This window comes from Protopterus annectens, chromosome 8.part1, assembly GCF_019279795.1.
Source record: "Protopterus annectens isolate FY-2018-M chromosome 8.part1, PAN1.0, whole genome shotgun sequence".
In the NCBI taxonomy this organism is placed as follows: domain Eukaryota; kingdom Metazoa; phylum Chordata; order Ceratodontiformes; family Protopteridae; genus Protopterus; species Protopterus annectens.
The window spans coordinates 111,425,057-111,448,278 of NC_056742.1; the positions used below are offsets into that span (position 1 = coordinate 111,425,057).

At 40.3% G+C, this 23,222-nt stretch overlaps 1 protein-coding gene across 3 annotated transcripts in view; it reads left to right on the plus strand.

Moving 5' to 3' along the window:
- Positions 1-23,222, plus strand: part of DEF8 (differentially expressed in FDCP 8 homolog) — a 1,140,218-nt gene that overhangs the window by 407,654 nt on the left and 709,342 nt on the right. For all 3 annotated transcript variants that reach the window (XM_044081732.1, XM_044081731.1, XM_044081734.1), the window contains one exon: positions 20,203-20,352. In XM_044081732.1, the coding sequence (XP_043937667.1) occupies positions 20,203-20,352 (150 nt within the window). The remainder of the gene's footprint in view (positions 1-20,202; positions 20,353-23,222) is intronic.

Here is a 23,222-nt window from a genome sequence, read left to right on the forward strand (position 1 = left end):
CAGTGGGTGATTTCCTCCCAATGGTTTCTGATTGTAACGTACATCCCTGGGAGGTCCAACATCATAGCGGACAGGCTCAGCAGAGCTATTCTCATGCCTCACGAGTGGTCTCTGAATCGGGTAGTTGCGGATCTGATCTTCCGCAAATGGGGACAGCCTTGCTGTGATCTTTTTGCCACCCCCTTCAACAGCAAATGCAGCAACTACTTCTCCCGCTTCCCGGTCACTCTCCCAGAGACGCTCTAGTCCACGATTGGCCTCAGGGACTTCTTTATGCCTTCCCTCCATTTCCCCCGATACCGAAACTGATACAGAAAGCAATTTCATTGGGTTGCAAAAATAATCCTCATTGCCCCTTACTGGCCTTGACAGATATGGTTCCCGTTCATGCACCGTTACCTTCTCGAGCAGCCCTGGACTCTGGATCCTATTCCAGACCTACTGATTCATCAATCAGGTGGGCTGCATCAATCCCTCCGAACACTCCAGCTCACAGCTTGGTTGCTCCTCTTCCTACCTTAGCCAGGCTTCCCAGCATTTCCCCGGCCGTTCGTGAGATTATTGTCTCCTCTCACAAGTCCGCCACTAGGAAGATTTATGCTAGCAAATGGAAATGTTTTTCTTGTTGGGCAGAGGCTAGGAACATAGATCCCTTTTTAGCCCCAGTCCATGAAATATTGGAGTCTGGGTCCGCTTATGCTACAATCAGGGTTCAGTTGGCAGCCATTTCTAACTTTCATGTTGGGTTGTCTAATGCAAACATTATGTCTCATAAGCTATGTAAAGCCTTTCTAAGATGGACTACTCTCCTTAGACCCCCAGTGAGAGATCCCCCTCCTCCTTGGGACCTTAATTTGGTAGTAACCTCCTTAATTATGCCCCCTTTTGAACCTGCAACATTCTGCTCCATTAAGTTTCTATCTTGGAAGACTCTCTTTCTGGTAGCTATTACTTCAGCCAGACGCGTCTCTGAACTTCAGGCACTATGTGTTCATCCTCCGTACTTAGTTTTTCATAAGGACAGGGTTGCTCTGAGGACTAATAATTCTTTTCCGAAAGTCTGCTCAGAAAATGATTTAAACCAGTCTATAGACCTCCCTGTGTTTTTCCCCTAACCACACCAACAAGGCAGAATACAAATTACACCAACTGGATGTTCATAGACAATTGCGTTTTTACCTGCATAGAACGAAGGACATAAGGAAGTCGGACCAACTTTTTCTTTCCTATGCTCTGGGCAAACAAGGTCTCCCAGTTTCCAAAGTGACCTTATCCAGGTGGTTGTCTCACATTATTACCTTCATCTATCAACTGAGAAACAAAGAGTTGTCTACCAGACCGAAAGGTCATTCTACTAGGGCTTTGGCCGCCACTGTAGCCTTCCAGTCTAGGTTGCCCATGGACTCTTATCTGTGCAGCTGCTACATGGGCAAACAGTCATACCTTTATTTCTCATTACAAGTTAGATATGGTCTCCAGGAACAAAGCTAACTTTGGTTCCACTGTTCTGAAAAGTCTGTTCCAATGAGACTCCCAAGATTGTAGGTGCTAGGGATGCTGTCCCAACCAGCAAGAACGAAGGCAAGATAGACAACTTAATATAAAGAAGTTATGTACCTACCATAACGTTCCATGTTAGTTGTCTTCTTCTCGCCTTCTTTCTTGCGTCCCCCCCATCCCCCTATCCTATTGGACTGAGAGGAGTTCAGGTTTCACTGGCTGAGTGTTCTCTGGTTGTTTCCTCTACTGACTTAGAGAGTATGACAGGTGCGCTCAACTTTCTGTTTGGAGAGGTTCACTCTCTATCTATGGCTAGGGTTAACTATTTCAAATGAGATATGGGTAGCTAGCACTAGGCATCATGGGATAAGGGGTAGCCTTGAGCCAGTAAACAGCTCTCGAGCTATAGAAGATGGCCGAGTCGGAGCCGAGGATCGGCTCCGATCCCAACCAGCAAGAAAGAAGGCGAGATGAAGACAACTAACATGGAACGTTATGGTAGGTACATAACTTCTTTTTTTGTTGTATCCCATCATTAATACCTTTTGCTATATTTCTTTTTGAAGCACACGTTAGGCAGCAGGTGTCACACTATTAAGCTTTCAAAATCAACTAATTAGTATCTTGACTGTCGTACATTATTTGTTTTTCACTTATTGCACTAAATTATATTTCTGTTGTAAAATTTCAGTAATTCTACTGCACTCAAAAGGCAGACCCACTCAAGAACTGTGTTCCCTTTCTACAAAAGGATAACAATAAATATTTTATTTATGTAGTTATTTTTGCATTTATGTGTGCATGCAGTCTTAGTTGAAATGGTTACTCCCACTAGACCAACAGCCCCTTTTCTTTGGAGACCTGAGGTGGTACTCATACTGACTGGGGAAATTTGAACAGGGCACTGAGAGAAATTCTACTAATCTTTTGAAGTCTTTCATGCGAGGAGATAGAGGGAGGGAAAATACTCTTTCCTAGGGTGCTGTGGTGGACATGGCAAAAATTGTGAAAGAATCTGAGATGGTTGCTATCATAAGAAGTTTCTGAAGGTCTGATACAAGCCATAGTGACCGACTTAGACACAAGATAGTAACAACCGAGTCATTAAAAGCAAATCCTTTATTTATACAGTTTAAACTACTTGTAACTGCAGAAAAATGTTTCCAAAGAATTTCTGTTTTTGCTGAAATAGAAAGTATTGACAAGAAGTGGTTAAACACAGCAGGTTAGAATTGATAGTTACTGAAGAAGACTTTAGATTGTATTTGTCCAGTTTATGTAAAGAAGAAATATGAGGTTTATATAATGAGCAAAACTTAGGAATGGGGCATGAGAAATGCGAGTTACCTTAAAAGAGATTGAAGGTAAGACAAACATTTACATTGTATTATTAAAATTGATAGAGGAACCACAACATATGTAGGTCAGCCTAAAATGTGTTGTTGCTGTGGTGTTGAAAGTCAATTAGTAGTGAATGCCATGAAAACAATGCAGTCAGAATAGACAGTATGGGCATATTGCAAACAATTGTAAAATATCTTGCACAAAATGTGTGACTGAAGGGCACTGGTCCCTTGCTTGTGGTAGAGAGGAAAATAATCAAGATGTGAGTGAAACGGTTATAGGTAAGGAAGATAGAATTTGCACACACAATGTAGAAACTGCCGAAGAGAATACTGCCTAAGTATCACCAGGAGAAGAACATAAATGAGCTGGGGAGAGCAGTCAATGAGTAAGAGGAAGAAAACAAGTCTGAACTATTCTAAGTAAGCTGAATGGTAAATCAGGGCTGTGAGGAAGGGGTGGAAGGAGAAATCAAGTTGACTTGTAAGAAATCAAAGCATTTGATTAAATAATTTAATGAGGAAGATGATCAAATTAGGCATAACAAAATAGAAAAAGAAATAGAAAGGCAAAAAGATGCCAAAAAAGTGAAAAGGGGTAATTTTCCATAGTGTTAGTAAATGTGAGTAGCATAAAGAATGAAGATTTGCAGTGTTGAAGTGGTGCAGAATATTACATGCAGTTGTATCTGCTTGTTGGATGTGAGGTGTTTAAATGAATGAACAGTTTAAGAGTGAGACAGAGAAGTAATATAGTCAGTAGATAAGAATGTTTGCTCAGGTTTGAAATTAATATTGAATAGTGCAGATATTAGTTTGAAGATGTAAAAGAAAATCATAGCTTTTTCTATAGATATCATTTTTGTGGGAGATATTAATTGTGAAGTCAGTATATGAAAGAAAAAATCAGAAGGTGGTATAAGAATATTTAGGTAAAATCTATATTCCAGTTGTTAGTAAGAGAAAAGAGACCTTGCACTTACTGGAAATCTGTAGTACAGACTGAGATTGATTTCGTAATATGTTCTAATGGGTCTACTTCACAAACCCAAAATACATTATGACAAAAACAAAATTCAGAACACTGAGACCATAAAACCAAAACCTGAAAATCCGGACCAGTCACAAACCCGACTCTCACATCACTGAAACTATAAAACACTGACCAACCTGCAGTACACTACAATAAAGACACAGCATAGACAAGTCCTACAAATGTCCTACAACATTACATGCTCGCACTATATATCTAACAAAACTTTAAGTGCATGAGATACAGAAAATGGAACTATGAAACTAATCACTACCGCTATAGCAACAGCACACTACCCCATCAAAACCAAAGCAACTTACCCCACCTCACCTAAAGCCTGCCCACCAACCAGTACCAACAAAGAAAAAATATCCCACTAAATATTCATGATGGTAGCGATAGCACCAACATGCATATTTATCACATAAACTAACGTTTCAGAAAAAAAAAATCATTAATTATAAAACTTAAGTTTTTGCCCCTGCACCCCCCACCCCCAATGGGGCTCTGCACTCCCCAACCCTCCGCAACTTAAATATACCAACTCTGAGATTGCACTACAGTGTGGAAATGAGCAGATTTCCTGTTCCGTTCAGCTTAGACACTTGGCTTTTCACACGTTCAGTCTTTTGAATGTCTGTATTTTGAAGTTTCACTCATGTGAAACTTCGACTTTCTGGTCTCAGTCAAATGAAAGTCGGTCTACTGACATTTCGGTTATGTCAAGTTAGACCCCTTCTAATACACTTATGGAAATGAACAAGAAGGACAACATTGTAGGATTTTTTTTTGCTCACTCAGCAACATAGTTAGTCTTTGGCAAAGACTAATATTAGGGAAGGAAAGAGATGAAACAGACTAACAGAATTGTGTGCAGTTATAAATAGCAATAGATGGAAGGTTAGGACTTTTTAAAGAGCATGGACCTGAGGATTTCTATGAGAATTGGAAAGCATGGAAAGTGCTACAATGTGGAAAGGAATATATTTAAAGAGCATGGACTTGAGGATTTTTATGAGAGGCAGACAGCTTGGAGAGTGTACCACTTGAAAAGACATACATTTAGAAAAGTATTCTGAATATGAGCAGTCACTCTGTTGCCCTCCACTACAACAGTTCCTGCTATACACAAACTCAATGTGCACTCTCAGACATACAGATGACTAGCTTTTTGGTCAGTTACCTTATGAGCTAATAATAACTGGAAAATCCTTTTCCAAACTTTCTTCAGAAACCCGAACAAAATATCACAGGCGATTGTCAAACCACCAGAGATTTTAAGAAATACTTTTGGTATACTTCCCAAATTATCTCAGAATGTTGGCATACTTCCCAAATTATCTCAGATTGTTATAGCTGTAACAGTCATGGCTAAGCAACTTGGTATTTTCCAAGAACACACATTTAAATTGCTGATTCCATAGTTTCCTTTTCCATAGGTCCTGCTGCATACATTGGTAACTGTCCTAAGTATGCTCTACCTTTCTGCTTGTTAGTGTAACTGGAAACGTATCTTTGTTCTGTCACTTTTTTCTATGCTTGTACTTGAGTCTTTGCTGGCAGTGTTTATATTTCCATTGTGCATTTTGAAAGTTTTTATGGTTAACTTCATCACCATGTTATTCTTTCATTGTTTCAAATTTTTGTGTCGTCTGGCCTAGATCTTTCCTGGAAAGGGTCTTTGAACCAGTGTACTTACCTGGTTAATAATTAGGAAGATAAAATGAATTTTGCAAACAAAGAAGTCATTTTTTTCAAGTGAATAATACAAAAGTTACAGATTTAGTGAAAAGTCAGAATTACCAGAGGGGAAAGAAGGAAGGAATAACTCCCTTTTTAGGTAAGCAAATAATGTATAATAAAGGATAATGATAGAAATTGGGGATGGTAGAATAGTTGTAAATTAGAATGATATCATGAGCTGTGATGGTTAAGTATGTGCCACCCCTATTCTGCCTTTTTTAGGCAAAGTTCAAAGGACAAAAATCACCACCGTAACGGGTACAAGCATGCAAAATCTGAAGATAATGCTACTCAATACTAGAAGTCTAAACCTCAAAATGCACTCTCTCGAGGCACTCCTAAAAATGGAGAACATTAATATCTGTGCAGTAACTGAGACCTGGTTCAAGGCTCCAGCGAGCACCCCTGCAATACCAGGCTACAACTCTTACCACACTTTCCGGGCACCAAACCAGGACTGAAACACTAAAGGTGGAGGAATGCCCATATTCACCAAGGATATTCACACCACCAGGCTAGTTGCCCAACATAATGCGTCTGAAATTCCCCAGGTGCAACTAACACTAGGTAAGACTGCAATCCAAATTGTAGCTTGCTACAGATCCCCCACCATGCCCCAAGATTCTCACTACACCTTTCTAAATATACTGGAAAATATTAAGATACAACCAAACACTCTAATACTGGGTGATTTCAACTACCCTGCCATTAACTGGGAAAACTACTCGTTTACCAACACCTTTCCCCAACGGTTCTTGGAATTCATAAATTCCAGTGCCCTGGATCAACTAATCCATAGTCCCACTAGGGGCTCCAATATCGTAGACCTGGTAATCACCAATATGAGAAACCGATGCTCCACACCTATGGTCACCCCCTCGTTGGTCAGGTCTGACCATAAGCTAATCACTCTTAACATCCACATCCCTCCCCCAACCCCCAGTAAGGAAACCTTCGTAAAAAGCTTCTCCAAAGCCAACTTTATGCTACTGAAGTCAGAAGTGACAAACTTCATGATACCCATGCAGACGGGAACTGAAAGTTTGACTGCTGAATCCTACACTAAGGCACTGTATGAGCACGTCCACTCGTGCATGAATCGTGCCATCCCATATAGAACCAAGACACTCTCCTCCAAAAAAAGGAAGCCAATCTGGTGGTCCCCTGCCATAAACAAACTTTACAACAAAAGGAAGCAACTGTTGCAGAAAAGAGGAAAATCCCAGGATGCAAAAAACTCCCTTACCAGCCTCAGTAAGAATCAGTGGCGATTTTGTTTTCGTAACTAGCTTTGGAGGATTTTATGAGGGATCTCTGCTTTTTACTGAGGCTCACCAGGGAGTTCCTCCAATCATGGTATTTTACTCTTTTTTGCAACAGTTTCTTTCTTCTGTTGTAATGTTTGTTTATGGCAGGGGACCACCAGATTGGCTTCCTTTTTTTGGAGGTTAGCATCCTGGTTTTGTTAGGGATTGCATGATCCATGCACTTGTGTAAGTGCTTATAAAGTGCATTTGTGTAGGATTCAGCAGTCGTACCTCTATTGTCCGTCTGCATGGGTGTCGTGAAGTTTGCCACTTCTGTCTTAAGAAGCGTGAAGTTGGCTTTGGAGAAATTTTTTACGGTGGTTTCCCCTAATGGGGGGTGGGGGCAGGATGTGGATGTCTAAGGTGATTAGCTTGTGGTCAGATCTGATCAACGAGGAACTGACCTCTGGTGTGGAGCACCGGTTGCCCATATTGGTAATGACCAGGTCTAGGATATTGCTGCCCCTGGTGGGGGTGTGGATAAGTTGATCCAAGGTGTTGGAATTTATGAATTCCAGAAAACCATTGAGCAAAAGAGTTGGTACATGAGTAGTTTTCCCAGTTAATGGTGGGGTAGTTGAAATCGCCCATTATTAGGGTGTTAGGTTGTACCCTAATATTTTCTAGTGTATCAAGAAATGAGGAGTGGGAATCCTGAGGCATGGTGGGGGATCTGTAGTAAGCTGCAGTTTGGATTGCGGTCTTTCCCAGAGTTAGTTGCACTTGGATAATCTTGGATGCATTATGCTAAGCAACTAGCCTGGAGGTGTGGATAATCCTTAATGAATATGGACACGCCTCTGTCTTTAGTGTTTCGGTCCAGGTTAGGTGGCCGAAAGGTGTGGTATGAATTATAGTCTGGTAATGCAGGGGTGCTTTCTGTAGCCTTGAACGAGGTCTCTGTCACTGCACAGATGGCGATGTTCTCCATTTTAAGGAGTGCCTCGAGTGAGTGCATTTTGTGGTTTAGACTTCTAGCATTGAGTAGCATTATCTTCAGATTTTGCTTGCTTGTACCTGTTATGGTGGTGAGTTTGTCATTTGAACTTCGCCTAAAAAAGGGACTATAGGGGTGGCAAGAGCCTTAGCCAATATCCAGAATCCCAAGGGTGACAGGTGCAGGCCGTCTCTGGCAAAGGATCGTGGTCTGTCGATCATGTCATCCCGGGCAGACAGATACTGGATCCCCTTAGAATGACACCAGTAGCTTAACCAATTGTTGAAATCAGTCATTTTGCCCTTGTACTGTGGTATCATTCTGGGTGATGGCAGGATGCTACTCAGGGCTAGGGTCATACCTGACTGGGCTACAAGATCGGGCAGCTCCTCCATGTCTCTCTCCATGTAGTCGAAGGAGGTATAAAAAATTATATTAAAACTGGTGACCCATAACATTGTGTAAAGTAGTCATGCTTGGCTATGGCAGCATATGCGCTATCAGAAAAAGCTAAAAGCTGAGATAGAATAGAAACTACTGGAGCAGGTTAACAGCTTCAGGTATCTGGGAGGTGTGATTGAGAAGAAGGGAGGTCTGAATAAGAATGTCAAAAGTTAAAATCAGGGTGCTACTGCCAGATGGCACAAAGTTTCAGGGGAAGTGTATGACAAAATAAATGCCAAAGAAGCTAAGTTGTACAAAATGGTGCTGCAACCACTGCTTCTGTATAACACCTGGGCGTTGAAGGCAGAGCTGTTAAGGAAGTCTGAACTGATGAAGAGTTTGAGATGGGTAATAGGATGCACACAGTGAGATAGATGACCAAATGAGGTTACTGGAGGGAGCAAAAGCCAACGTAGACCAGTTGCAGGTAAAGTCAAGGAACGTGGACAGATTATAGTGGTTTGTTCATATGTGGGAGAAAGCAAAAGATAATTGTGTAAAGAAGATTTGTGAGAGACTGGAAGAAGGCACAAGAAGATGACGTGCAACCATGAGATAGAGTGTATGTGAAAAGACATGTGACTGTCAGGTATGACTCTCTTTGAAGGTAAGAGTGTGACTATGAATCAAAGGAACATGGAAACAGTTGGTGTAGCACAACAACATCCCCCATACAAAACTGGGAAAAGGGGTTAGTGTTGTTATTGAACACTGTGTAATGTACAAAGGTATAAATAGAGACAAAAAAGTAATATAATGCAATAAACATTATTGCTGGTGATAGAAGAAATAAAAGGTGGAAATTAGATGGGAGAGTAAAAGAAAAATGATGACAGTATTAGCCAAGAACAGTTGTGGAATATATTGATGCAGAGTGGATTACCAAGGAATGTAGCACATTTTCTTAAGGGAGTGCATGAGAATTCATGGATTAGAGAATTAGTTGAAGGATGAATTGGATGTAGAGTCAAACCAGAAAGTGAGTTAAGTAGGGATGTTCCACTAGCACATTGCTCTTTTGTTTAGTGATGATTGCACTTACAGGTGGAGTGAGTAAAAACAGTGATGGAGGCAAGAACAGAATTTCAAGACAAAGTAGACTTGTCAGGGTTTCTGTTTAATGCAGATGATATAGTAGCAGTAGTTAAGAATAAACTATGGATGGGTATGGTAATGAGGGATTTAATGAAGATGTAGACAGCTGAATTGCCTTAGAGTAAAGGATTTGGAAATTGGAAAATGGAGGGTATTTATTTCACTATGCAGTAAACATAGGTGTTATGAATTAGGTTTGGTGAAAAAGGAATTGTTGAACAATGGAAAGGCTGGATGCAGGGTATTAAAGAAATAATATAGGAGTGAAAAACTTGCAGTTTAACTTTTATTTTCTGATGTATTCTTTTGATGTTAGACTAGCTGAGTTTTGTGGGGAGTATTTATCTTTTTTGCTCATTTAGTGAATGTGTTATTAGACATAATTTTTAACATACTTTCAGGGCCAAGGCTGAACCAAATAAAAACAGGAGTTCTGTATAATAATAAAAGAAATGAGGTTTAGGATTAATAAATATGGTCATATTTCTAACATCCATGTGTTTTCTTTGGGTATTAATTTATATATGTCAAGTTAGAATTAATTGCTGAAGTTAATGGCAGGAAGAAAAAAGATGATGGGTAAAAGTGGAAAGGGGCGGATATTATAAAAAGCTAAAGTGAAAGTAATGGAAGAAAGAAGTGACAAAAGGAAAGAATGGTATAGCACAATAATGTGCAAGTATGATTGGCTAGATCCAATGGGAAGGGTTGATAAAAAGAACAACAACAAAAAAAACAATTACGCAGCTGGAAGAGATTTGAGGGGATGTGGGAGTGTCATTAGTGTTATTTTTCATGAATGCTTTGATTGGTAATTGATTTAAGCACTCTGAGGAGAGTAAGTTTAGTGTATGAGGAAAATAGAAAGCAATAAATATTTTTTCTAGACTCTCCAGAGCAAAACGTTTTGGGAATGCAGCAAGAACATTTGGGAGTATTTCGTAAGAAATTAAAAATGTAAGTATGGAGATGAAGAAAGCACAAATCAATTGGGTATGACAACATTGTATGTATCTGGTATACACGGAGTCATTGATGTAATAAAATATAGCATAGTAAAAGAGTGGTTATTTCTGTTATTGAAAAAGAAAGATTTTGATTGTGGGTGAAAATGAACACTAATGTAAGTATTGTACAGGATGCATGTTTTTGTTAAAATGTAAATATAATTGAAAATTGCATAAATATTGAAAATATGTTTATAATACCCTCTGCTCTGTTTGATAAGTGCCTTAAGATCTTTTATATGTGGCTGAGATTCCACAAACTCAGCCAGATGTTCATCACCTCATCCAAAGGACAGCACTCAAAATTGTATTATCCCCATTATGCTGCACTGCTTTTGCCAATACCAGTAAATTAATCCAAACATATAGTGTGGCAGTAGTCCTTTGAATCTTATGTCCTTTTCATTCTTCCTTACGACTGGGTTACTGATCCGAACCTCGGATCCAACTCAGATGCATTTTTACAGACTTAGGTTGCAGCAGACTTAATTTCCAGCCTCGAGCTCCTCCAACTACCTACAATGCTCCATAGTGAACTCCTCAGATCTTGTTTGCCGCCATCACTGACAGACGTGGTTCTCCAGTCTCAAGTGTTCAGTAGCTTTTTTCCATTTGTGTGTCAGTTAAGTAGATCTTAAGTTGCCTCCTTTTTATTCTGCCTTTCTGCTTCATACCTCCCCTCCCACTAGTTTTTGCTAGTATTAGGGCTTTATTTTTTTTTTTGTTCCTTAACTGCTCTCTTGTCTACATCCGTTTTGGACATCTCCATTAAACTACCTTTTTCTGATTTAAAAAAAAATAGTAGTATAATTAGTTTAAGTAGCATAGTAAAGTTTTCTGTTTCTGACAGTTAACTTGTTTTTGGCTTAACTGGTTACTATTATTATGTCTGACAAGCCTACTGGTTTTAAGCACTGTTCAGAATGTGGGCACAAAGTCCCCCATTCCGACGTGCATAATAAATTTATTTATTGTTTAGGTACTGAACATATGCAGTTGTTCTTTATCATCTGTGAGAGCTTTAACCCCAGAGCCATAGCCGACAGCAGAAGTAAGCTGATTCTTCGAAGGCTGTTGCCTTCTTCTTCCTCCTCTTCACCAGGGGCTGAAACCCCCCTCAAAATCTTCCTATGGCTGTTCTGACCTTGAGCACCCTCATAAGTCTTCGAGGGCTGCTTCAAAACTTCCTACAAAAGTATCCAAACCTTTGGATCTGAAGTTGTCGGACCTGAGGCCTACTTCGGCTCCTGTGGATCTGGGACATCATCCCTCAGAGCCCACAAGAAGTACGATGACAGTTACTTCTCCAAGACATTCTGCTCCTTCCTTGTATCCTAGTTCTTAGCATCTGAGAGTCTGGAGCCAAACTCCTGATGTGTCCATTAGGTCAGTATCCTTGACCTTACCGACAAAAAATTTGCAAACTCCCACTAGACATTTAAGACCAGAGTCAGTGGCTGTCTCCAGATCCTCCACGAGCCTTTCTGAGATAGATATGGGCAGGTTGATGCAGAGGTTCCTCCAGGCCCAGATTCAGATGGGATTTTACCTTCTCCATCCAATCTTGGATCTGCGAGTACTCCAGTGTCCCAAGCCAGATCTCCTTCTCCAATCCTACCTCCCATTTTGGAGCCCCAGGATCGCAGACGCCTGACAGAGTTGACCTCAAATTCAAGGAAATTGGTTTTCTTGACTCTGACAGTTACCCTGACTGGCTCTGCTCCAAGATCTACAGAGCGGTGTGGGTCCCAGATCCCTGGAGTTTGGGTCTGATTCGGGGGTTGGGGGTTCAGCTCAGTCCTGATTGGAGCTATCCCTTTCCCTCAGCACTTTGGTACTTGACAGCTTGGGTCCGATTCTCCCTGGTGACCTCAAATCCATGAGTGTCCTCTTTCCTCCTCAGCTGCTTTGGCTGTGAGAGAGTTGGAGAGGGTGTCTCAGTGTCCGTCGGCCTTCAGGTGGTGGAAAGGGTCCTCTGTTCTTACAGCGATCCAAACTCTCAGATCTGCGATTCTCACTTTCATCCCTCACTGGATCTGACTTCTGAGCCCGTCATACCTTTCCAGGGTCAGCCTGCCTCTACATGCCTCCAAGACATGCCCCTAGAGGGAGCCCCTTCTTCTTTCATTACCTCCCCTGATCATCCCATGGATGAGGTCTCTCGCAAGAAGACGTGTAAACTGAGGCGCATAGATTCACCTGTGGAGTCTGTCACCGAGGACACAGACTTTGATGAGGGGGAGGGATCCCCACAATAACCACCGAAAGACATCTCCTTTCGAGAAATACTAGAAATTCTTAGACACATAGGTGGTTGGTCAGCCAAAATCCCTTTTCTAAAGAGTCTGTGTTTTTGGAGGTTTTCAGGACAGGCCTGTCTATGTCTTGGGTGACCCCCCCCCCCCCCGTCAGCAGATGAACTTATAGATTTGGTCTCCCACTGGGCTTAGAAGGAGCCAGACATGTTCAAACCAATACCAAAACATCCAAACAAGTTTCTGCCCCCCCCCAAGACCGCCTTCATTGGACCAAGGGCATACCTGTAGATGCTATGGTTGTGGCAGCAGCTACCAAAAAACAGCTAGCCGAGCAGAGCTGAACAGTTCATCTGCGGAACACTGAGTCCAGAGTGTTGGACAGGTTTGGTAAGCGTGTTTACACCTCAGCTACTTTCTCGCTGAGAGCATTAAATCATTTGGCACATTTTCCTAGATTGCAGCGAGATCTGGTTAAGGAACTGTCTGACTTTCTAGTAGAGACCATGTGTCGGAGGAGGGCTTCAAGAAAGTATCTCCTCAGTTAGCTACATTCTCCTCATTGTCCAACTCCTCTATGAGGCTCATCTCTCATTCAGCAGGGGGTTCCTCATGGGTAGTCAGCTAAGGCATTGCTATCAGGAGACATGCCTGGATGAGGCTTTGAGACTTTGTGGAACTTTTCAAGGCATCTTTTGTCAGTGCTGCCTTTAATGGCTCATCTTTGTTCGGTCCTTCAGTCAAGGTTCTTCTGACCTGCAGTGAGAAAGAAGGAAGGACCCTATCTGCTGTAGGGATCAAGATTTCTACCCCTCAATGGACTTTTTTAAGAAACCAATGAGGAGGTAAGAAAACCTGGTTCAGAAAATCCCAAGGGTCTTTCCAAGAGCAATGCAGGGATTCTTCCTCCAAGGGCAGAGGAGGAGGTTTAAACTGGAGATGCTGCCTCAGAAGCAGAGGGGGTCCACAGGATTCAGGGCTTCAGGGAACCCTTCTCTGATAAGTCCTACCAGTGCTTCTGAAGTGTTGTCTGACTGCTCTACTCTGGAGGCAGTTGGGGGTCGATTTTTTGGTACACCCAAATGCCTGGACTGAAATAACCACAAATACATGGGTGTTGAGCATTATCTCTAGAGGCTATTATACTCCCTTTTCCCTTCCACCTCCTGAAAAATGGAGGAGACTCCCTGATGTTCCACCCAGTCAGAGGGAGCACTTAGTATGAGAAATCCAAAAACTACTACAAAAAAAGTCATCCAAAAGGTTTTGACCAGACAAACAGGATTCAGAACTTAACTCCCTCTTCTTTTTAGTGCCAAAGAAAACAGGGGACCTGAGACCAATCCTGAATTTAAGCAGTTTAAATCAGTACATGAAGAAGTCGAAGTTCTGGATGGTCACAGTTCAGTCCATGCTACTGCTCCTGCTGGGGAAGGAAGATTGGATGTGCTTGATAGACTTAAAGAATGCTTACTAGCACTGCAAGATGGACAGGCTTTCCAGAAGTCATCTGTGCTTTTGGCTGGGAGCCAGGCACTTCGACTGGCTTCTAACTGCCCCAATTAAGCGTCAACTTGTACAGGCCAGAGATTATTTATTTTGGATTTCCAACTCCCTGGTCATCACTATAAATCTAGAAAAATCTCCTCTCTTCCCCAGTTCAAAAGCTGGAATTCATTGGGGTTCTCCAGGATACAACTATTCAAGTAGCGTCTTTGTCCCCCCATTGCATTCAGATGCAGAGAGACCACGTTCAGACTATTTTAGATCTCCTGTCACCACTGGCAAGGTTAATTCTTCAAGCTCTTGGTTCTGTGGCAGCTGCCATTAATCTTGTTCTGTTGGCCTGATTTGTTATGCGAGTTCTCCAGTGGACACTGGCTGTTCAGTGATCTATTCTTTACCAGCCTTTATCTCTGCCTATCAAATTGACATCTTTTTGCAAGAGGCACTTACTATGGTGAATTCTTTCAAATGATCTGCTTCTCGGCAGACCATTTATACTTCCCTCCCCCACAGCCACTGTGACCACGGACACTTCCCATCTACGGGGGGGGGGGGGGGCATTTCAAAGGGAAAATGGTCCAAGGCAACATAGACTTCAATAGAGACCAGATTGCATATGAATGTTCTGGAGATGAGAGCAGTCCTCCTAATGTTGAAAGCCTTTCAGGATGTTCTTCCTTTAGGAGCTATTGCAGTTCACACAGACAACATGTCAGTAGTCTAATATCTCAACAAACAAGGAGGAACCCAATCATTTCCTCTGTGAAGAGAAGCCATTAGGGTCTGGGAATGGGCAATATCTTTAGACTGATTTCTGACTGAAACTTGTATACCATGGAAGTCCATCATTCTGGCAAACAAACTCAGAAGGTCCATTTTAACCCAGCATGAGTGGTCCCTCAATCCATCAGTAGCAAATCTGATTTTCAGTAGATTGGGTTATTCCACCAGCAATTTTTTGCATCCCTGCAGATAACAAGTGCAGCAGGTACTTCGCTGTGATTCGCCCTTCAGGGAAGTTCCCAAGGGATGCTGTAGTTCACAATTGGCCCTCCAGTCTTCTTTATGCTTATCCCTTGTTACCACTGATCCCGAAGCTTCTACAGAAAGCAAAAAGGTTGAAGATATCAGTAATCTTTATTGCCCCCCCCCACTGGCCTCATAGAACCTGACAGAATCTCCTTTCTCACCCATCGGAAAGCGTACATCAGAATTTAGCCACTCTGAAACTGATCACTTGGTTTTTCCAATTCCAGTGATTATTAAAAGGTCCAGGTTCTCTTCCCCTGTTCATGATATAGTTTTGGCTTCTCAGAAAGCTTCAACTTGAAAGGTATACAAAAGCAAGTGGAAAAGGTTTGGCATTTGGGCCTCTAAAGAGAATATTGATCCTTTCTCAGCTTCAGTTTCAACCATACTTCTTTTTCTTACTTCCCTTTTCAAAGAAGGGGCTAGTTTTTCCACAGTCAAGCTACAGTTGGCAGCCATATCCAGTTTTCATGCTGGAGATTCTTCTGGACCCCTGTCCATGTCTAGTTTATGCAAAGCATTTATGAAGGGAGTTTTTCCTTCTCAGACCTCCGATTAAACACCCGTCTCATGTGAAGTCACTGTTATACCCCAAGGTTTAACTCAAAAGCCCTTTGAACCAGCTAGTTACTGTGACATGAAGTACCTTTCTTGAAAAACTGTTTTTGTGGTGATCATTACATCAGCTAAAAGAATCTCGGAGATTCAGGCCCTTTCTTCCAAGCCACTGTATGTCATTTTTCATAAAGATAGGGTTTCCCTTTGTACTAATCCTTCCTTCATGCCCAAAGTAGCTATGGAGTCTAACATTAATCAATCAATCCAACTGCCAGTCTTCTTTCCAAATTTTGCCAGTAATGGCGAGTACTTGCTACATAATCTTGATGTTCAAAGGCAGTTACATTTTTATCTTCACAGAACAAAACAGTGTAGAAAATCTGATCGATTGTTTGTGTCCTTTTCCCCTAACTGACTGGACCTCGCTGTATCCAAAGTTACCCTGGCTAAATGGATTACATACTGTTTATCTTTCATTTATTCCAACTGTGGCCTGAAATTGCATTGTCCTCCAAAAGTGCATTCTACCAGATCTATGGCTGCTTCAGTGGCTTTTTCCTCTAGAGCTTCCATCAACGATATTTGTGTAGCAACCACTTGGTCAAAATCTCATACATTTGTGATGCATTACAAATTGGGCATTGTCTCCAGAAGCAGAGCTTCCATTGGTTCAACAGTGTTCCGGCATGTCCTTCCTTGAGTCCACCCGAGAGTTATGTAGCTGGTGCAAAGGACAACATCAGATTTAGATGTTTTGTACTTACCATAACTTGGTATCTGTGTTGTCCATTCATTCTTCCTCGCCTTCCTTCCCAGCCATCCCCTAACCTAGGGTTTCCTTCAGGACCTATGGAGTTTTTTATAGTGACACTGCATTCCCTTATTTGAGCCTGTGGTTTTCCTTTTTCTTTCCTTATCTTTTATTAAGCATTTTTAGCATTTAAGAAAATGTCAGTAGCAAACTCAATCTGAGGAGGTTGAGTACAGTTTGGATCATTGTGTGTAGTGGGAGGAGCTCCAGGCTGGAACCTAAGCCTGTAAAAATGCATCAGAGTCGGAGCCAAAGTTCGGATCCATAACCCAGTCACGAGGAAGAATGAATGGACAGCACAGATACCAAGTTATAGTAAGTACATAACTTCTAATTTTCCAGCATGTAAGGCATGCGTACTACTTGTTGCGTTACTAACATTGGCCATATTTGTTAGATTTACATTCCCCTTTCCATATTAACATTGTAACTCATAACTAAACATCCTGTTTTTCTTTTGAATCAACAGTAGATATATATGACCTTCATTCATTGTCTTTAAATGCTGTCACTCAGCACCTTCACATTTATTTCGTTATCCTTTTCCATACTTCAGCCATTGTACCTCTGCGATCTCGCTCCTTATTAGAAAACCCTCGTTTTCACTTGTATCTCATATGACAATACCTTGGTCTACTTTAAACACATGTATACTACATTGATTGGGCAGTTTTCCGTCCATGCCCAATCATCTGATAATATCCTGTCTTTTCTTACGTTTTGTAACACTTCTCAACCTTGTACTTTTCCACTGCTTAATTACTTTGGAAATGTTTCCATGTACTATTTCCTTCTAAATCAAAGCTGTTTACACTGTCTGTGCTATAAAACCCTTCTACAATAGCAAATCCTTCGCATATGAAACACTCATTTTCTCCATCTTACCCTCGAGTCCCAGTTGTAACCCTTGAGTTGTTCCTTGTTGGTGTAGTCTTTCTCCAAAGTTATACTTCTACCTATTTTTCTCATAGAAATTCACATCTTAAACTTTAGCTGAATAAGCAGACCTTTACTCCCTACTTCAGAAGACCATAGAATAGGTTTAGCACTTAGAAAAGTACCATCATCCTCTTATTGTAGTGTGTACAGTTTTGCTGAGTGAGCAAAAAATCCTACCATCTTGTTCCCTTTTTCCACCTCCTTAAGTGTCACACATTTTAAAATCAGTCTAACTACACCAACCATACTTGCAAGCCTATGTGCATCACTAAGTGTAATATTCTCAGTGCTGCAATTAGCTTTCTTTATGAAGATCTTGTGGTAGATGGATTGTCTTTTCAATTTCCTAAGGTGATTCATCACTCACTGTTCCAGCTCTGTATGATATAATTCGTTCTTCCTTGATACAGCACATTTTAATTGCAGATACTTAGGAATGACGCTGGTCTACATTAGTAAATGTGAGAGTTCTTCATGCCTCAGATGATAAATATAAGGTAGTGCATGGAGCTCCACTGATTGGTCTTTCTGAATACTGGAGCATAATCAGTTATGTGCCAGAGTGGTGCAAGACCCGACATCAACAAATGTTAAACATCCCCTGCTAAAGTAGTTAAGGTCAGGTCTAGCACTCAGCAGTAAAATCTGCCCATACTGTCTCCAAAATGGTAGCAGCAGAAATAAAATACTTAGTGTCCTGAATTCCTGTAATAAACGTAACAGTTACCACAGTAACGGGATGTGTGTTTGCCTGTATTTTTTGAATGACGAAGTCTTCAATCAAAATCAAAAGATTTGTCGTTATTTAATGTCTTCACTCCTCAGTAATTTGCCTAAAAACCATGGACTTTATGAGGAACAAACCAAATATATGAGATAAAAATCTGGGCATTTTGTGAAAAACTGGACAGCTGAGAAGCATGAGAAGGTGACTGTACTCAGAAGGGAATGTGTTACACTGTCTTTCTGACAGTGTTCGCTATGTGCTTTACGGCTTTGAAAGCCAGTAAAAATTTTTTTTACTTTAACTTATAGGAGATGGAGCAGGTAAAAGCTCCATGCACTACGAAGAATTATAATTGGGTCTCCGATCCTAACTTAAGTGTTCTCGAGCTTTACTCAAGAGATGAATTGCTTCATGTCTTGAACCCATAATAAGTTATTTAGGATCGGTGACCTGATCATAATCTTCTATGTTATTTTCAGGGATGGGGATGATCTGCAGCTGGTAAATGTCAGGGTGGTTCTTAAGACATTTTTTCTACAGGGTTGTTTCACCGAGTCTCTTCATACATGGACATTATCTGTAGGAACCTAAACAAAGAAGAAGCATCCTATGGGAGAAGCCATGTGTCATCTACAAATAGGCTAATCTTAACCACAATTTTTCATATTCTTCCATCATTCTTATAAGGACTTTCATTATTAGTAAACAGTGTTATTAATAGGGACATGTCTGAGTGCTAATTAACTGAAAGAACTTTGCAATTTTGCTGCTTATTAGTCTGTGTACTAATAAAATTGAATTTGTAATGAATGTAGTGAATTTGGAAAAAGTCTTTTTGACTCAATCACTCAACTTTCGCTTTCATTTTGGTGGTATTAAAAAAAAAAAAAAAAACATTGCAGACTTCTAATATGTCTGCACTCAGAGTAGGAGGTTGAAATAGAGGTTGAAATAGAGCTATCTCAGTATGAAGGCAAGAAATTGTTGAAAAAAAGCCGTAAGAGTTACACATTTGTGTAAGATCATTTACTGGATTGTAATCATGTTGCCTGGATGCAAGCAAAGAAGAGATTTGCAGAAAAGTTAAAGTCATAACAGCAGAAAGAAAAAGCTCTGGCTGGGAAGAACCTTGCAGCTATTCAGCAAAAAGCAGTTCAGGTTTTAACTTAACTACAGGAGATGGGGTCTAGTAATTTAAACAAAAATAAATAAATTGCACTTGAGATGCTTATATAATCCTCCAGTGTTTTACTTAGTCAAATGCCAGTGATAGCAGGCTGCATGTATTAAAATATAGCATGCCACTAATGGATAGGTGAAATTACTAATGGGAGGCCACACATCATTGAAGGCAGGCCACATATAGCAACATGTAGCTATGCACCTTGCCTAACAGTATATAATTACATGCTTTTGATGGTAGTCTTCATATAACTACATTTAAATGATGTAAGGCTCCTTACTGCAACATATACATCAATGTTTGTAGGCACCGTGCTATACAGCGCTAATGACAGGCTTCATTTAGCTGTGTGTACGTATGTGTCACTGATGGCAGGCCTTGTACAGCTACATGCCTCTGTAAAGTGCCTACAAACAGTGGTGAATATGTTTCAGTAATGGAACTGCCATTTGAGACATGTAGCTCACATAATTGATAGCTAATATCGTGCAACAAATCATAGCTTCATGACAACAGTGACTGGCCCTTTGCAGTAACAAGTTGCAGTATTTCAATAGGGAAAATTTCTTGAAGACTAACATTTTACAGATAGATGTATTTTAGAATAACTGTAAAAGGTCTTGCCAAGCAATGACAGAACTCTGAACAAAGAGCTTAGATGCAAGTATGTACTGCAGTGTATTTGTTGTAAGAAGCATAGAATAATGTGGTGACAAGAAGTATAAGCTGAATCGATGGAGTAAAATTCTGATTTTTTTTCTAATTATTGTCATTGTGATTGGAAGGGTTTATTCCTGGCATCTGATGCAGAGCAGCTGAAGCAGGCCATTGAAGAATGTAAGAGGATGATTCAGGATTTACCAGAACAGTCCGAAAAGCAGAAGGATGCTGTAGTGAAACTGATTCATTTGCGACTTAAACTCCAGGAACTAAAGGTTTGTTGGCAAATCAAATGTTTTTTTTTTTCTTTTAGTGAAAATGGTATGATTATTAGGTTTGTTCCTGTAAATTCTTATAATTAAGTTTATTTTCTGAACTGATAACATTGTAGCACCAGTGCCAAAACTAACCTTCAATGACTACACATGACATTTGGCAAATATTTTTTCACTTTTTTTTTTTTTTGAGTTGATTTCAGAAACCTTCTCTGGTGGTTAATTTTTAAGATTTCCTTTCCTGATATCCCCTGTTAATCCATTTCAAAATACTTTGTAGTTTTGGCTGTTGGTCGTGTACATGACTATGGCTGGTATACATCATGTTGTTAATGGCGAAACTAGTAGGGCATGCTTGGCCCTATGCTGTCCCCAGTTTCTTTTCTGTTTTTACACTTTGGAAGTTACTGATAAGTTTCATAGTAGGAAGGGTCTTTTGTTCAATACTTAAGATGCATTAACCTTTGAAGTGTTCCTGCAATGGACAGATCACTAGACAGAACTTGCATTGATAATGCTTTTGCTTTCTGGCAGTGGAGTTCGATATGATTTCTGGCAGTGTTCCAAGTACTAAAGTTTCAGCATGGCCATGCACAGCAGATTGGGGGGGGGGGACAAAAGCTTGAAGTTACATCACTGTGAAGAAGATGGCAGATGTGGAGCACCCTCTTGAGCAGGAACCTGGAAGGAGACTTCTTGACTGATCCAGGTCTTTGCTAGAGTAGCAGGAGAGGGTAAGTAAGCAAGAGACCAGAAAAACCTCCTCTTTTAAGGTCTGTTCACAAAGTGTCCTTGCCTTTTCAATGAAGCATGTGTTTTTCTCATCTTGCAAGGTATCATTATTCAACCCATTACCTAAAGAAGAGTGTGTACCCTTCCAGTGGTAAAGTTAGTGATTCATTCTGAGATGTTATCACTAGACAGGATACGCTTCATTGTCTGCAGTATTGTACAGGATGGTATATTTTGTGAGCATCTGGAACCCGTAATTGCACACAAAGTAACCTGTTCCTTTCCTTCATTGCATTTTCCTGAAAAACAAAATAATTTTTCAGTACCATATAAATTATGTTTCACAGAACTACAGTTTGTATATTGTATTTAGTTTGCTAACCTGGTAAAAACCCACTGGTCAAAATTGTCCCTGTCCTGTAGTAACCCAAGAGCACCGTTTTATCAAGAGACTTTCTTGTAGTTATACAGTAGGCAAATGGAAGTGGAAATAATCGAACATTGCACACTAAAATACAGCAATGAACTTGTCAACAGTTTAGAGCACTGATTTCCACTCTAACTGCCTGTAAAATTGTTTTTCCTTTTTAAAATGTAAAATATATTATTTTTTTCTTCTATAAGTATGAATTTGTAACTCGTAAAAGTTATAAAAACCACTGTTATAGTCATGTCTGTACTTTTGCTGTATCATATGCATAAAGCTGTAAAGCAGTTAATTACTACATAAGCTTCAAATATTCAAATGTCATTACCATTCACACAGTTTAGTATAACTGATTTCTGTCTTACCACAAGTGTGTCTGTATACATGAATGGGGCACCCTGAATTATGTCAAGAAACATTTTCAGTTAAGAATCTCATATGCTGTGTTGCACTCTGAAACTATTATAAACTTAAACTACTTTTCTAGTATGGTGTGGTAAAAGAAAAGCAATGTGGGGCTGTAGCTCTGCTTGCCCAAACAATTAATAAACTTCTTTGTGAGCATTACTTACCCAGTAAAGTGGCATTTACAAAGATAAATGGGGAAAAATGTCAGTTGATGCTGAAAAAGGGGAAAAACATTAAAATTAGATCCTCCATTCGAATCAACCACCCAAGAAGACACCAATGCAATGGTGGCCCCAGCCAAGAGCAGACAGAGCACACAAGATATCAGAACTGTAAATGAAAAAACAGATACGTTATATAATGAATTGATGAAAAGTAATACTGTTGTGGAATACATGAAAAGAAATTATAAGAGAATGGAAAAAATTGAAACCTTATTAAATAAACTTTTTGATGCAATTGAAAACCTGAACAGCTAGGGAAAGCAACTACAAGGAAAAGTTTCAGACTTAGCTGTGGCCAGAGAAGAAATGGAACAAAAAATGCTGAAAGTAGAAGACAGAGAGTGACGTGAACCCCCCTCCCCCCCCCACTTCATTAGTATTCCAGAGGGATCTGAAAAAGAAAGACTGCCTGAAATTCATGCAAGGGATGATTGGTCAATGGATTTCCATATCCAAAGAGAAAATCCTTTTGGACAGAGCACATAGGATGTTGAATCCAAGAATATTCTCATAAAGATTTCCAAGACCAGTAATCATCAAGATAAGGAGCTTTCAATTGGAGGAACAAATATTAAGCAAGGAATGACAAAAAGGGAAGATCCTAACAGTAGGCTACCAGCAAATATTTGCTGAACATGACTTTTCCCTGGGCATTCGTATGAAGCAAAACAGTTTTGTACTCCTTTACAGAATATGTAAGTAGCTGAATGTGAGATTTAAATCGGTCTACCTTGCAACATTTAAGCTCTTTCTTCCGCAGGGAATAAAATCATTTCTTGAGTCAGAAAAAGTGTCAGCAGAATTAGAAAAATACAGGCAGTTTATAGAAGAGGACACAGAAGGAATGCAACAGGTGGGAAGACGAGCATTAACATGGCAAAAACAAATTACAGTAGAGAGATGGCTGATAAAAGCATTACTGGTCTTTAGAAGAACAATATAAGATTGCCACAGGGAAGCCCAACAACATATGAAGAAAGTAAGGGAAGACTTGTGTGGAATAGAAGAAAGAAATGAGACACAGGAGCCCGAGAGAGAACTTTGAGAAGATGATTAAGATAAAATTGAGGTACTAAAGG